At 34.3% G+C, this 17,592-nt stretch overlaps 1 protein-coding gene across 4 annotated transcripts in view; it reads left to right on the top strand.

The window, feature by feature from the left end:
- The window catches only part of CEP120 (centrosomal protein 120), a 77,620-nt gene extending 60,028 nt beyond the window's left edge, over positions 1–17,592 (top strand). For all 4 annotated transcript variants that reach the window (XM_036847803.1, XM_036847804.1, XM_036847806.1 and 1 more), the window contains 2 exons: positions 11,747–11,892; positions 15,723–17,592. In XM_036847803.1, the coding sequence (XP_036703698.1) occupies positions 11,747–11,892; positions 15,723–15,957 (381 nt within the window). In that variant the 3' untranslated portion in view covers positions 15,958–17,592. The remainder of the gene's footprint in view (positions 1–11,746; positions 11,893–15,722) is intronic.

Raw genomic sequence — 17,592 nt, 5'->3', positions numbered from 1 at the left:
TAGAAAACAAACTTATGATTACCAAAAGGGAAATGTTGGGGGGAGGGATAAATTAGGAGTTTGGGGTTGACTTATACACACTACTATATATAAAATAGATGATCAACAAGAATATAAGCACAAGATTGTATAGCACAGGGAACTCTACTCAATATTATGTAACAACCTAAATGGGAAAAGAATTTGAAAAAGAATGGACATATGTATATGTATAACTGAATCACTTAGTTGTACACCTGAAACTAACACAACATTGTAAATTAACTATACTCCAATATAAAATAAACATTTTTTAAAAATAATAAATATCAGTATTAGATATGAAATCATTTCAAGTTTTAAAATGGAGAGTAGATTGGGAGGAAGTGGAAGACAGTGCCTACCACTGAAGAAATTTATGCAACTTACGAAGGATAAGATACTAATGCAATGGTAATTAATTACAAGGCATTACCAAAATTAGTAATGAAAAGATGGAAGCCTGTGAACTGTTGATCGGGCATTTCTTCTGGAGAAATGAGTGATTAATTATCAGAGCATAATTTCATTATAATTGTTATGTTTCTTTTTAAGAAATAGCCATGCAAAAATTTATTACTTTGAGTAAATTGATTTTTAAGTTATGTTCATATATGTATGTTGACAGACGACGTTGTTTTCACTGTTTGAGGTGGTTTTTCAAATGTAAGAAAATAATCTTCTGAACAAAAACCCCCCAGTTCATGGACTGAGACTCTTAAAAAAAGGTTCAGTTTAAAAGGCTCCCACCCAAGCACCCCTCCTTCCTAACATATGCATTCTCATACACTTTTGCTATCTTCTGGATTTTTCCTTCAATTCATTGTTTTCTATTTACCCTTTATTCCTAAGTGTTTTCTACCTTCTTGCCTAAAAAGCATTGGCAAAGTAATTTTAACTATTTGTGCCTAATAACAGAGGATATCGCAGAAGTTCAGATGCCTCTTTGAAGTTACTGTAAGTGAATTAAGAAGAAAAGAAAACATAGTGTTAAATTCCTGGTTCAACTCCAGACTTCTACTTCATGAAAGAAAATAGTCTCATTCTTTGAGTGCAGTAATCTTCATTGCAGACCACTTCTATTCCTTATCCCATAGACTTTCTGCTTTAGAAACAACACTGTAAACATATTTCAAGGTCACTAGGAATCACTGATGTTCTACAGACCACATTTGAGATGCAACACTTTAAGAAGAAATTTAATAGACCTTGCGATTACCATAGTGAATTGTGTTCTGCCACTGTTTTTGGAAAATTAAAATTAATACCTTCATCAAATAGGCACAATTTATATGTGTGAAAGTTACTTCAGTTTTTTTTTCTAAAGCTTTTTATTAAAAACACATTGTATTTGAATATAAAATTGGAATCCTCTATCTGCTTTTGTTCAGAGGATTGTTTGTGCAACTCCTTGTTTAAATTGGATTAGTACCATGTTAATTTTACATTGCCTCTGGTGAATAGCCACGGGGCTATAATCTCTGCCAGTAATTTGTCACAGCAAAATCCTCTGGAGGGCCATACAAAACATTTGTGTAGTATGGATTAGACGGCGAAAGCCATATCTTAGGTTGTTAATAAATGTTAATGACAAAACCCAGCTGGTAAAGCTTGGAAATAAGACCTAATGCTCCGTGCCTATTGCCAAAAGAATGTTTAAACAGAGATTTCCATTACTCAAAGGTGACCCAGTATAGTCAATTTGTGAATTTAAAAAATCATAATCTTCCAATTATTTGGAAAAAAATCTTTTCTTCTGATTCACAAGCATAAAAGCCGGTGTTTCCATGTTGTAAACTTTTTTGTTCTTGGGTAAGTGGGTAGGCGACAGCTGTAAAATATAAATAAGTGTAACATAAAATGGGTGGGTCCTAACTTAGAAGACAAGGAAACGATATCCATACAGTCTGGATTTGCTATCTTTGGTATGATGTATAACACTGACTTTAAAGAGTTCTGGTTGTTAGACATTTAAGGGGTAATTTAGTTTCTTTTTTTCCCATCTCCAAGTTAAGATTGTTACTTTACTGTGTTCTAAGTACCATATTTATTTTAAAACATTTCTTGACACATTAGAATATAGTTAAGGAGGAATAATAACAGCTACTACTTTTTAAAAATAGATGAATCATTGTTAAAAGGTATGAATTTGTTGTTCTGGGAAATTTAACATTTTTATCATGTCTGATACATTAAAACTAGGTATGTTTGTTCACAGGACAGGAAACAGAACTAAGATTTTGGGTACGATGTGAGTCCCTTACCATATTTGTGCACAGTAGATCTGTTTAAAACTAAGCTGATATATTTAGTTAAAACAACACAGACTTCATTGGCTGACATCAGCACTATCTTGTCCAGCCTCCTGCTTATCCACTCAGAGTAATTAATTTGATTAATTTACAAGTAATTTAGCCAAGGATGGGATGTAAATCTTTGTTTAAGAAAACAGTTGGAGGTCCAAGTCTTGGTTAAAAACTGTGTCTTGAAACCATCCAGGCCCTCCTACTGACTTGTCAGCTCTGGGTTATTTTCAGAAAACTTGACTTGAGTTCCTTAGTTTAGCTGTAAGTTTTTTCCCACAGACTTACATGGTATGTGTGAGTGGGAGAGTAAGTAGTGGCCACGTTTTAGCCGCTGTTTAGTCTAGTGTATGCATGTTTACATCTCCTCTCTGGATTTATAGGCAGCCAAGGCAAAATAAAGATTATACTCACTTGATTGAGGAGCCTTTAACCCAGAGCACCTGGCAGCAGAGAGGATTTCTTCCTCTAACCTCTAATTTTTGTGTGTGCATGTGTGATTATTATTAATGATGTATACTTGATTAAAAATTCAAGGCATTTAAAGGCTTATGTTTTAGAATTAAAATGTTTCAAGTTTTATAAAGTTACAGTTTTACAAAATAACCTAAAATTAAATAATTGACCATCTTTTTCCTGTTTGCAATTATATTTGCTTAGTGTAAAAGAAATCCAAATTTTGCAGCATCCTAGCATAGAAAAATAATAGTCACTGGTAACCTTATCACCTCCTCAGCCAGAGATAACAATTTGGTGTATTCTTGTCTGGATTTCTTTTCCTTTCTTTATTTTTTAATAATTACTCTTTAAATGAAATATATCATACATTCCAAAGAGGGGGAAAAAAGAAGATTCTTATGCACGTCAACCCCCACCTTCTAGTGTAAGAAACAGCATTATCAGTGCTCCTTGTGCCTTTTCTAACCTGCATCCTCTCTGCAGGTAACTACTTAGCTGAATTTGGTACTTATTATTCCTTTGCTTTTCTTTATAAGCTTATAAGGTATTAAAAATATCGGTAAACAACAGTTTACTTTTGTATGTTTTTAAACTTTATATACATGGAAATATTCTCTTTGAATCATTCTTCTGTGACTACCTTGTGTGATTCAAAATTTAGCTATTTTGATGCAGTAGCTAAAGTTTATTTTATTGCTTTATAAAATAAACATATGAATACTCTAAGTTTTCTCATAATAAGACAACAGTGAAAAATTTTATACATGTAAGAGTTTCTCTAGTGTTTATATCTAAAAGTAGAACTTCTGGTCATAGAGTTCACTCATTTCTTCTGCTTCACTAAATGTTGTGAAATTACTTTCCAAAGTGGTTGTACAAATCTGCAGTTCCCAAGAATGATGTGTAATTGTTATTCTTAACACCATGTCTAACACTTGGCTGTTATCAGATGTATTAACTTTTTCCAGTTTGGTGGGTCTGAAATCATATCACTCTGTGGCTTAAATTTTCATTTCCCTGATTATTGACTTTGAGCATCTTTTCATTTGTTTATTAGACTTGCATGTGGAATGTCTTATTGTCTTTTGATCAACAGAAATAAATCAACAGATTCTGGAATCACCAGACACAAAGTTAGAGATAACTACTAGAAAATAGGTGATATGATGGAGAAATGTATTAGAGAAGTAGAGCCTTTTCAATCATATAGACATTCTGGAACTGAAAAGTATCACAAATGAATTGTAAGATTCAGTAGATGAATTAACAGCAGAACCAAGGATATGTGAACTGAAGATAAGCCAATAAAAAGTATCCAAACTGGAACAGAAAAAAGGATGGAAAATACAACAAAGAACATAAGTGACATACAGGATAGGGTATATGAGACTGACTACTTTTTGTGTAACCACAGACCCCTGTCTTAGTCTGTTTGGGCTGCTGTAACCAAATAGCACAGACTAGATGGCTTATGTGAGAAACAAATTTCTGTTGTTTATTTCTGAAGGCTGGAAGTCTGAGATCAAAGTGTACACATGGTCAAGTCCTGTGTCTGGAGAGGGCCCACTTCCCAGTTCATAAATGGCCATCTTTCCACTGTCTTCACATAATAGAAGAGCTAGAGAACTCTACTGGGTCTCTTTTATAAATAATTTAAAATAGTCAAACTACTAGAGCTCGTTAATGAATTTGGTAAAGTTGCAGGATACAAAATTAATACACAGAAATCTCTTGCATTCCTATACACTAACAACGAAAGATGAGAAGAGAAATTAAGGAAACAATCCCATTTACCATCGCATCAAAAAGAATAAAATACACAGGAATAAACCTACCTAAGGAGGCAAAAGACCTGTACTCAGAAAACTAAGATACAGATGAAAGAAATCAAAGATGACACAAAGAGATGGAAAGATATACCACGTTCTTGGATTGGAAGAATCAGTATTGTCAAAATGACTATACTACCCAAGGCAATCTACAGATTCAGTGCAACCCCTATCAAATTACCAATAGCATTTTTCACTGAATTAGAACAAAAAAATTTACAATTTCTGTGGAAACACAAAAGACCCCAAATAGCCAAAGCAATCTTGAGAAAGAAAAATGGAGCTGGGGGAATCAGATTCCCTGACTTCAGACTACACTACAAAGCTACAGTCATCAAAACGGTATGGTACTGGCACAAAAACAGAAATATAGATCAGTGGAACAGGATAGAAAGTCCAGAGATAAACCCATGCACCCATGGTCACCTAATCTATAACAAAGGAGGCAAGAATATACAATAGAGAAAAGACAGCATCTTCAGTAAGTGGTGCTGGGAAAACTGGGCAGCTGCATGTAAAAGAAAGAAATTAGAACATTCTCTAGCACCATACACAAAAATAAACTCAAAATGGATTAAACTCCTAAATGTAAGACCAGACACTATAAAACTCTTAGAGGAAAACTTAGGCAGAAACTCTCTGACATAAATTGCAGCAATATCTTTTTGGATCCACCACCTAGAGTAATGAAAATGAAAACAAAAATAAACAAATGGGACCTAATCAAACTTAAAAGCTTTTGCACAGCAAAGGAAACCATAAGTAAAAGGAAAAGACAACCCACAGAATGGGAGAAAATATTTGCAAACAAAGCTACTGACAAGGGATTAATCTCCAAGATATACAAACAGCTCATGCAGCTCAATATGAAAAAAACAAACAACCCAATCAAAAAATGGGCAGAAGATCTGAATAGACAGTTCTCCAAGGAAGACATACACATGGCCAAAAAGTACATGAAAAGAGGCTCAACATCACTAGTTATTATTAGAGAAATGCAAGTCAAAACTACAATGAGGTATCACCTCACACTGGTCAGAATGGCCATCATAAAAAGGTCTACAAACAGTAAATGCTGGAGAGGGTGTAGAGAAAAGGGAACCCTCCTACACTGTTGGTTGCAATGTAAATTGGTACAACCACTATGGAAAACAGTATGGAGGTTACTTAAAAAACAGCTACCATGTGATCCAGCAATCCCACTCTTGGGCATATATCTGGAGAAAACCATAATTCGAAAAGATACATGCACCAAGTGTTCATTGCAGCACTATTTACAATAGCCAGGACATGGAAGCAACCTAAATGTCCATTGACAGAGGAAAGGATAAAGAAGATGTGGTACATATGTACAATGGAATATTACTCAGCCATAAAAAGGAATGAAATAATGCCATTTGCAGCAACATGAATGGACCTAGAGATTGTCATACTGAGTGAAGTAAGTCAGAGAAAGAAAAAGATCATATGATATCACTTCTATGTGGAATCTAAGAAAATGGTACAAATGAACTTATTTACAAAACAAATAGAATCACAGATATAGAAAACAAACTTATGGTTACCAGGGGGAAAGGGGGAAGGAGGGGTAAGTTAGAAGTTTGGGATTGACAATCTACACACTACTATATATAAAATAGTTAACAAATAAGAACCTACTGTATAGCACAGGGAAGTCTACTCAATACTCTGTAATGACCTATATAGGAGAAGAATCTAAAAAAGAGTGGATATATGTATATGTATAACTGATTCACTTTGCTGTAGAGCAGAAACTAACACAACATTGTAAACCAACTGTACTCCAATAAAAATTAATTTTAAAAAAAAAGCCCCAAAGCAAAGAAAATATTTAAAGCCATGGATGAAGAGGGAAACGTTTCCTTCACAGGAGCAACAATGAGATTGACAGATGAACTTTCAACAGTAGTAAAGGAATTCAAAAAACAGTGGAATAACATCCTTAAAGTACTCAAAGGAAGTAATGGCCCACCTAAATTCAGTATCCAGTGAAAATGTACTTCATTATTGAAAGCGACGTAAGACTTTCAGACTAACAAAAATTGGGAGAAAATAATAATCACAGTATTTGTTGGGTTTAAAGTATATAGAGAATTAAAATTCATGGCAAATAACAGTATGAAAGATATGAAGGGATAAATAGAGTTAAAATGTTTAAAGTATGTTGCATTGTCTGTGAAGTTGTAAAGGTCTTAATTTCTATGTAAAAGAAGAGTAAAAATAAGCTGATAGAAGGGAAAAATAGAATGACATAAAATATTAATCTAAAAAAGGACAAAAGGAGAGAAGCAGAACATAAAATAGATGGAAGAAGTAGAAAATAGTAATATGTAAAGATTTAAACCCATATATATCACCCATTTCTTTAAATATAAATGGACTGAATACCATTATTAAAGACATATTCAACTAAAAACTGAATTAAAAAAACAACAGTATGTGACTTAAATATAAGGACGCTTTATAAGAGTACAAAATGGTTAAATTTAAAAAGAGGGGAAATTGTATGTTACATTAATATTAACCCACAGAGCTTAGACTCTAGGGCAAGAGGCATTACTGTAGATTAAGAGAGTTTTCATAATCATAAAAGGGTCAGTCACCTAGAAGTTGACAACAATTCTACATTGAGTGTTCCTGGTAACAGCCACAAATTTATATAAAGCAAAAATTAATAGAACTAAAAGGAGAAATGGACAAATGCATAATAATGGTAGATTTTACCATAACTCTCCTGGGAACTGATAGAGCAAACCAACAATGGATAATAAGATTTAGAAGATTTAGATGACCTAACCATTGTTATATGTAGAATACTTCATCAAAAAAGTCCCAGGATACACATCATTTTCTAGTGCACTGGAACATTTAGCTAAGTTGCTCATATGCTGAATCGAACAGCAATTCTAAACAAATTTCAGAGGATTGTAATTCAGAATATGTTCTCTGAGCACAATGAGATTAAGCTAGAAATTAGTAATAAAAAGATAATAAGTATCCCCCATGATTGAAATAGTACACTTCTTATAACCCATGGCTAAATTGGAGACCACAAATGAAATTAGAAAATGTTTTGAACTAAATAATTAAAATAAAACATATCAAGACATGAGCTTTAATGAAAATTGTGCTTAAGGAGATTTATAGCCTCAGGTTCACTTGAAAAATATCAATAAGAAAAGCATGAAATCTGTTCTCTAAATATCCCTTTCAAACAGTCAATAAGCAAATAGGAAATTAGGAGGAAGGAAATAATCAAAATGAGTAAAAATTGATGAATTATGGGGAAAATGTACAGCAAAATCAACAAAGTTGGCAAAGAGTGTTCAAGGACCAAAACAATAGGCAGTAACTCCCAATATCAAGGTTTAAAAAAAATGGGACAGGGCTACAGATCCACAGACATTTAAGGAGATAAGAGAATGGTATGAAATTTTTATGTGAATATGAGACACAGAACTCACAAAACCAATACAAAAAGAAACAGATAATAGAAGTAGTCATATAGCTATTAGAGAAATTTAATATGTAATGAAAAACCTTCACCAAAAGAAGGCTCCAGACCTAAATGGCTTCACGTTTCAATTTTAGTAAACATTTTAGAAAGAACTAACACTAATCTTACACAAACTGTTTCAGAAACTAGGAAGAGAGAATACCTCTCACTTTTTAAAAAAATGAGACCAGCGTTATCTTGATCCTAAAATCTGACAAGGACATTATAAGAAAATTCATTGGCCAATCTCATGAACATAGATATAAAACTTGTAAGCATCACAACTAAGTTTATTTATTAAACAAAGGGGAAGTTGACTATTTACCCCCTTAAAAAATAAAGGAGGACTTCCCTGGTGGCGCAGTGGTTAAGAATCCACCTGCCAATGCAGGGAACACGGGTTCGAGCTGTGGTCCGGGAAGATCCCACATGCCGTGGAGCAACTAAGCCCGTGTGCCACAACTGCTGAGCCCATGTGCCGCAACTACTGAAGCCCGTGCGCCTAGAGCCCGAGCTACGAAACTCGGAGAAGCTACTGCAATGAGAAGCCCACTCACCACAACTAGAGAAAGCCCGCACGCAGCAACAAAGACCCAACAACAAAGACCCAACGCAGCCAAAAATAAATAAATTTATAAAAGAAAAAAAAATAAAGGAGAAGAAATCAAATGCTCCTATCAAAAATGCAGAAAAAGTCAGTACCCATTCCCAGTAACAATTCTTAGCAAACTAAGAATGTAGGGGAAATTTCTTAATCTAATAAAACCTACCAAAAAATATTTCTTAAAGGTTTTCCTCTGAGATCAGGAATGAGAGAAAAATGCCCTCTATTATCATTTTTTAATATTGTACTAGAGGTTCTATCCAGTGTAACAGGCCAAGAGAGAAAGGGTCCATCATCTGGAAAGGAAAAAATAAAACTGTTGTCATTTGCAGATGACAGTTGTTATGTACATAGAAAACCAGAAAGTATCTACAGATGACCTATTAGAATTAATAAGTGAGTTTAGCAAGTTTGCTGGAAACAAAATGAGTATGTAAATATCACTTTTAATTCTCTATACCAGAGACAGAGAACAGAAATTTTAAAACTCTGTCATTTTCAGTAGCATTTAAAAACTTGAAACTCCTAGGTGCACATTCAAAGAAAGATGCTACTCAGTATATAGAGAAGTATAAAATATTGTTAAACAAAATTAAAGAAGACCTGAATAATTGGAGAGGTAAACTATGTTCACTGTTTGAAGAATTAATATTGTAAAGATAATGGTTTTGGCAAATTGATTTGTAGATTCAGCATAATCATAAGCAGTTCCAGCAGGCCTTTTTTTTTCAACCCTAGAAACTGATATTTATATGAAAATACAGACGTCAAGAATAACTAAAAGAATTTTGAAGACAGAAGACATACTATCAAATATCCAGTTATTGTTACAAAAGTTACAGTAATTAAGACAGTGAAGTTTAATGCAAGGATAGAGAATCCAGAAACAACTCATACATAAAAGGACAGAGGTGATGTATAACAGGTGACACTGCCAAGCAGTGGGGGAAAAAGTTATTTTCCAGTAAATGTTGCTAAGTCAATTGGAGCTCTATATGCGAAGAAGAAGAAACTTGATCTCACCATACACAAAACCAATTGCATATGAATTTTTGATAAATGAAGCTTCAAGAGGGTGATGTAAAGTAGTGTCTTCAAAACAGGCACGCAGGGACTTCCCTGGTGGCACAGTGGATAAGAAGACCCCAGGCTACCAATGCAGGGGGCCCGGGTTCGATCCCTGGTCAGGGAACTAGATCCCACATGCATGCCACAACCAAGACCCCATGCAACCAAACAAATAAAAATTAAAAACAAAAAACAAAAAACTGAGGCAGACAAAAAGACAGACAGATAAATTTGGACCATATTAGAATTAAGTAAAAAACACCATTAAAGTAAAAGGCAAGACAAAGACTAGTGGAAAATATTTACAATTTAAATAATTGACAAAGGATTTATCCAGTATATGTAAAGAACCACACACGTATCAATAAGGAAGGATGGACTGCTAAGTAGAGCAAAGGGCCAAATGGTTGAACAGGAACTTTACAGAATAAGAATGCCATTAAAAATATTAAAACATGTTCAACCTCATTAGTATTTGAAAAAATGCAAAATAAAATCATGAGATACCACTACATAAGTTATCAGAATGGTTTAAATGAGAAAAAAGAAAAAACTGACATTACGCAGTTTTGGCAAGAGTATAGAGCACTGGAATGCTTACATGGGAGTGTAAATTAGTACTACTACTTTAAAAACAGACCATATTTACTAATATTGAAATTCTTATACCCAATGACCCAGCAGTTTGAATCACAGGTATATACTCAGTAGAAATGCATACAAAAGTCCATGAATGTACAATAATGTTCACATCAGCTTTATAATACAAAACTGGAAACTAACGCAAATGTCCCTCGGCAGTGGAATGAAAAGACTGTATATTCATCCAATAGAATGCTATGTAGTACTGTGAATCATCAACTACACATAATACGAACGGATCTGAAAAAACGTTTAGCGAAAGAAGCCAGACATAAACTTACACTGTACAGTTCCACGTACACAAAGTTCAAAGCAGTGAAAACTTATTCATGGTGTTAGAAATTAGTCCTATCTTTGGTGAAGGATGAGTGGTCAGTGACTTGGGCGGGAACACAGAGGGGCTTCTGGGGTTATGATAATCTCCTGTTTCTTGTTCTGGATGGTGGTTATGTGAGTAGTTCACTTTGTAAAATTTGACCAGAGTGCACCATTATGATTCGGTAGTTTTGTTATTATTCAGTAAATGCTTCTTTTTTAAAAAAGATGATGTTACCTATTGATCCAAGCTTTCCCATTTAGGGGGTCTGTCCTAAAAAAAGAAAAGCACTTGTGGTCCCTAAGGAAATATATAAGAAAGATTCATGAGCTAACTATGTTAGATGACAGGGTGTCTTACTGCAGCATTCCAAAATGTCTGTTATTGAGAGAGTGGTTGACTAAATCATGGAATATCCATTGTGTGGAATGTCACACATTTATATAAAAGAAATTTTATCATGTGCATAGATTTCTATGTGAGCCTGGAGAAAAGAGTGGAAAGGCATATTATTTCTTGAGGTAGGAGTGGAGTTACTAGTACAGGGACAGTTACTGAATCTTTCTTGTTACCTCTTTGTATAACTTGTATTTTGTGTAATTAATTTGTATAATTTACCATTCCTTTCTATAATTGTAATTTCTTAGATAATTTTGTATAATTAACCATTTCTTAAATACTACTCTTACCATTGGTCCTGGGGCAACTCATTGTGTTGACAGCAGACTCTTTCTTCCCTCTAACTACTATTAGATCTTACGATATTTAGCTAACCTCAATCACTGATTGGGCCATGAGTGGTTATGGCTTATAACAAGAAGGGAAATCACAGAAGAGTTTGTAAAGAGAACCTGGGCTTTCTAGATAATAGAAAGAATCTGTGGTGTGTGGCTCTATCATGGGTGCTGTCAAGGAGGATTATAATCAGAAGTCAAAGTCATATAAATATATTTATTCCTAACATTAGAGATCTGGCTTGTTTCTTTCAAGCGGGAGCAAGAAAGTCAAATGGCTCGTCTTAAAAAACAGCAAGAAGAGTTGGAACAGATGAGACTACGTTACTTGGCTGCTGAGGAAAAAGATACAGTAAACACCGAGAGACAAGAATTGTTGGATATAAGAAATGAACTGAACAGGTATAATAACTAAAAATTACTTTTTTTTCCATAGAAAAGTTCAAATAGGACAACTTTTTATTTAGTCATTGGTCTAGGGAAAGTACAACATCAGGTCTTTCAAGAATAAGGTACATCATATATAAAATGTAGCTGAGTTATACGATAGAAAATCTTTGCCAAAGACCATTACTCTTAACATTTTTTTTGCCATGAACGTAGCCGTATTTAGCTTTTTTGTTTCCACTCATAGCATTAGTCCTTTAAATTTTATTCCTGTGTGTCTATTTTAGGATTATTGCTATTTCAAGGTAATTGATTACACTGAATTTTTAATTATATAAAGTATAAGAAATTTCAAATATTGTTATATTATTAATGTAAGTAATACAGAATATAGCTCTTAATTATTGCCCTGTGTGTCAGCAGCTATTTTAAATGCCTTATATGCCTATCTCCACTTTTTTTAATCCTCGAAGCAACTTTTTGAGGAAGATATTATCCCCATTTCGAGATGAAGAAACCGAGGATTAAAGAGATTTAAGTACCCTTTCCAAGGTCACACAGCTAGTAAATCAGGGAGCCAGAGTTCATATCTGATTCCAGAGGTTGTATTTTTAACTACTCTGCAACAATGGGCTTCTCTATAGTGTCATGTTCATCTTAGTTACAATTTCAAGTATGTCATGTTAGGAAAGTAATCATTAGGAAGCAGTATTAGAACAAATTACTGTCTTTTTGAGGGGAGTGTACAGGAAGACTTTTGTTTAGCAAGAGACTAGTATTTTTGTTGCAGCGAAGCATACTGTCTTAGCTCAGGCTGGCATAACAAAATACCATAGATTGGGTGGCTTAAACAACAGAAATTTATTTTCTCACAGTTCTGGAAGCTAAAAGTTCAAGATCAAAGTGCCAGCATGGTTAGTTTCTGGTGAGGACTCTCTTCCTGGCTTGTTAGACAGCTGCCTTACCGCTGTGTCCTCACAAGCTCTACTGTGTCTCTTCTAATAAGTGCATAAATCTCATCATGACACCCCCCACTCATGATCTCATCTAAACCTAATCATCTCCCAAAGGGTCCATCTCCAAATACCATCACATTGTGGGCTGGGGCTTTAAAATATGAATTTGGGGAGGACACAATGTATACATAGGACATACATTTGACAGAATATCCCATGATATATCCCTATATAAATGGGGAAAATTCAGTCACTATATTAGGTGGGTTTGGAGCTGAATTACACCACTGCATTTAGAGTATTAATGTATAAATATCAGTTGGAAAAGGTCAAGGTCTATAATGCATGCTACAGGGCTCAATTCACACTGTTATTCTCTTTTTCAGCAAATATTTATTTGGTATCTACTATGTCATAGGTTTGGAAGATGTTACAAATTAATTTTAACATGTCCTTTGCCTTGCAAAATTTTGCTATTATGTATAGCAATTTGTTTTAGTTTAGCAAATACATATTAAGCACCTACTGTTTGCTGAGCACTGTTTTGGTGGTTTAAACGAAGATAGCTATTTGCCGATAGGTCATATAAAATTAAAACTTATTATTAATGTCTTAATAAATTAAGATTTAGGGAGAACTGAAACCAACAAGATTAAATACATTAGAAACAAAAGCAGAGTTCTCTGTATAAATTATAAGAAAAATCTCTTAAGTGATGGGCAAGACATAATAAAACAGTTGATGTGAGGAAGCCTAGGGGGGTTTAAGTGACTACTACTAACAATGTGACTTGGCTGCCAAAGAGCCAGTGCAGTTAGGGACATTCATAGAAGGAGTGTTCAGTACACACTGTGGTAAAACCACCTCTGGGTTGTTCTTACCAGTGTGCAACAGACTTTAAGGGAAATCAGCTACCTAGAGAGCTGCCAAAGGAATGTGACCAAAAAGTGGTTAGGAGAGTGAGGGATATTAATTTGTAGAGAAATCTTGGGCAAAGTATTAGAAAGCTCTCTTCAGATATCTGGAGGGCTACCATGTTAAAAATAATTCAGTAGGATTTCCTCTTGAACAGAATCATAGCCAGTTATTGGAAAGTATAAAGGTGCATACTGAGTTCAATATAAGAAGGAACTTTCTAACCTAGCAATTCTAAAAGCAGTAGGTTCCTAGTGACACGAAGCTGGGTGAGTGGAGTCCATACATAGTGTTTGTCAGGGAAGTAAAGTTTCCTTTGATAGCTTTATGGACTTCTTCAGCCACAGGGTTCTAAAATCCTGTTGTGGTCATGAATGTTGATTGCATCTTAGTAAAGACTTGATAGGGATAATCTCTCAGTTGTGTAAAAATTTCATTTGTCCTTCATGCATAAACAGATGAACAGGGAAATGGTTGAACTTCCTGGTACATAGTTTGGCACTGTGTGTCATTAATCTCCCAAGAGGACCTCTTCCTCCAAGAGAGCTGTAAGAGTTAGAGTAGGGGAAACAGCTATTCAGAAATCTTCTCTTACTCATCCCCATGTGTTGCTCAGTTTTACTAGTGTCCCATTAATCACTTGATTTCCACCCACCCCAGTCCCAAAGCACAGGGCCCTCACTATTTAGGGTTTTTTTCTTAGAACAGATAGAGGTATTTGGTGTCCTTTTTGGACTGTATACCTCAGTTTCTTGTTCTTTTGTGAGGGATCTTAGGAGTCAGTTCAGGCTTCAGAGAGGTATATGAACAAACAACACTGTACACTCCCAGTGCTCCTGCACCCTTTCCGGGGCCCAGCGCTCCTTGTCTGTCAGGGCAGGGCACTCTCCTCCCAGGCTCTTCCTCCCTCTCCCCCCTCGCCATGTGTAATTGGAGAAGCGGATTTGGTTCTCATTGGCTTACTTACTATGAAGACCATCTAGAAGCAGGGGCTTAGACTCAATTGCTTTTTTATCTTATTTATAAAGACAAAGGTTAGGAGTAGTTGCAAATTAAATATTTTCGTAGCCAGTTACGTAGAGTATAAAGTTATGTCTTAGTTGTAGATTCCAAATTAAAACCTACTCTGTGTCCAAACTTAGTATACTTACTAAGTGATAGTAATGCCAAGTATACTCCCCATTTTCAAGGCAAAGTGATTGATGATATTCCATTGTAAAGACCCAAATCCCAGGCTGGCACCTGCTCCCCTTTCTTCATCTCTTAGATAAGATCATCATGAATATAACTTGAAGCTATCCATACAAACTCAAAATGTGCATGCCCTTTGAACCAGGCATTCACATCTATAGAATATCACTTTCTATGAATACTTAGTAACATAAGCTCCATAATAACGGGAACTTTTCTTCTTGATTCAACTGCAGTATCCCCCAAACCTAGCACTGTTTAGTAAGAGTAAATATTTGTGGGATGAATTTAGAAGAAAATTTTATGTTCAAAAAACATAACAAAGGTTTAATAACAACCTAAAGATCAATAATAATGTATAGGAAGATATTCATTATATTAATAAGTGATACATATAATGTACAGAATTGCATATATAGTTTTCTAAAAAGTTAGCAATACTGTGTTTTAAATACATGCATTTTTTAATTGAGAATACAGAAAATTATTACTCAGATTGGTTATCTCTGGTTAAGATTGTGATGATTTTCTTTTCTACACATTCCCCAAATTTCTACAGTTTTCATGTATTTTATAATTAGAAAAACAAGTATTGTTTTTAAAACTGTCTTTTATAAGTGTGCTAACTCTGGCCAACCAAGTGGTTTTTGTTTTCTTCCTGAAAATATTACTAAAAAAATGTATTTTACCACTAAATCATTTTGTTTTTAAGTGGTGTTGTTAACCAAAAACCAAAAGAGTGTTTGTTGCTTGCTAGAGTGGCATGTGTTCTTGACTTCTCAGGTTAAGGCAACAAGAACAAAAACAGTACCAGGATTCCAGAGAGATTGCAAGTGGAAAAATGGATGGCCCACATGGCAGTGCATTGGAAGAAGGTTTGGATGATTATTTGACTCGCCTCATAGAAGAAAGGGATACTTTGATGAGGACGGGTGTGTATAATCATGAGGATCGAATAATAAGTGAACTTGACCGACAGATCGGAGAGATTTTGGCAAAAAACAATGCCAGTAATTAATAACATTTGGAAAATCTTTACAGAGACTCCAGGTCTAAATTTTAATTTCATAGTAAAGCCCTCAAAAGAAGGGAAAATGGATGTTTTACAATGCAATTTTCAGTTTTTTATAAGCAAAATTTTGTATGTTATTGTATAGTATTTATTCGATTTTATTTACTTTATGCTACCTCTCCCACTCTGGTTTATTTGTAATTGCATTTTATATTCTCATTTTTAATGACTTTTCAGTGTTTCTCATAATTTATAATTTCATGGGTAACTTTCAAAACAGCTTTTCACTAAATTTGTTCTCAGAGAAATGACTGTAGTAATTTCCAGTTACATAATTTTTTATGTTGAGCCAAAAGAGTATATGTTGCACTTTAAAAATGCTGTCCTGTTCATTTGAATAGAGGTATCTTAAAAGTTGAGACCACTTGCAAATGCAACTAGTTTTATTTAATTCATTTTAGATGAGCTGTCTTTTTTAACTTGTAACATTTGCAGGTGACAAGTATCGCAAACAGAAAGCAGGATCAGTGCAGAGAAGCCATATGTGATCTATTGAGTGACAAATTAGTCATTTATTTAAATAAAGTTAATATAGATTAAACTTGTTTCAACAGCTATTGAATTTTCAAATTTTTAGTATACTCTTAACTTTTAAGAATATGAAGTAATAGCTTAGTAAGTTTCCTCTGTCAGTCTCCTGCTCAAGATTGCATTGTTTTCTTTTGTTAAAAATAGAGATTTCATTTTCCAGTAATAGTAATACTAGTTGTTAATGTAAACCCTCTGTAATAAAACATGGAAACAGACGCATAAACGCTTTAGCTAAGAAAGTAGAGTGAAAACCTACTATTTTTGACTCCCCCTGAGTTTAATCAGTCTTTTACAAAAGAACATGAGATTAAGTCATCGGATTTATGTAGTGCCATGTCAGTATAAATTTTTAAGAATTCCTTTACATCGTATTCTTCAGAGCCAACATTTGCCCTCAAAGCAACACTTTCCACTTCCTTTTACAGGGTACTAAAAAGGTTTGATTAGCAAATTCACAGATTAGGTGAGCTTTGAAATTTATGTAGTTTAAAATTTCTTATTCCCAAATATAATAAATTTTAAGTATATACTTTAGGAAATATATACTGTTTACTGATAACTTCCACAAAAGCAGAATAGGCTATTTGGTGACACTAAATTTTCTGTTGTTTTCAAGGTGGTATATTTCTTGTTTGGGAAATTAAAGTCCCTACATGTTTTATATGTTTTTTCCTCCCCCCTTGTTAACAAGTATTAATCTGAAAACAACCCAACAGTAAATAGAGAAATTACTGAGAGAATAATGAATATGTGAATTATAGCAAGAATGTGAAGTATTAATTATGGCTAGACATTTTCTCTCATTGATTTTTGTGCCACATGAATGGAACAGAAGTATTCTTTTTCTTTGGGAAGGTCTCGGGTAGATATTGTGACTGTGCCTTCAGTTGCACTGTGTGCTGCATGTGACTGTTTTCAAACGCTAGAGGGGGCCTTAGATTTAAAGAAACAAAAAGGACGTTTCTAAAATGGATGTGTCGTTTGCCTTCTCTAAAGTAATCTTTTGGCTATGTATTTTATCAAATAAAGATGATACTTGTATGCATCTTT

The sequence above is a fragment of the Balaenoptera musculus genome, chromosome 3, assembly GCF_009873245.2.
Source record: "Balaenoptera musculus isolate JJ_BM4_2016_0621 chromosome 3, mBalMus1.pri.v3, whole genome shotgun sequence".
Taxonomy (NCBI): Eukaryota; Metazoa; Chordata; class Mammalia; order Artiodactyla; family Balaenopteridae; genus Balaenoptera; species Balaenoptera musculus.
This window is presented reverse-complemented; position numbering and strand designations above follow the sequence as displayed.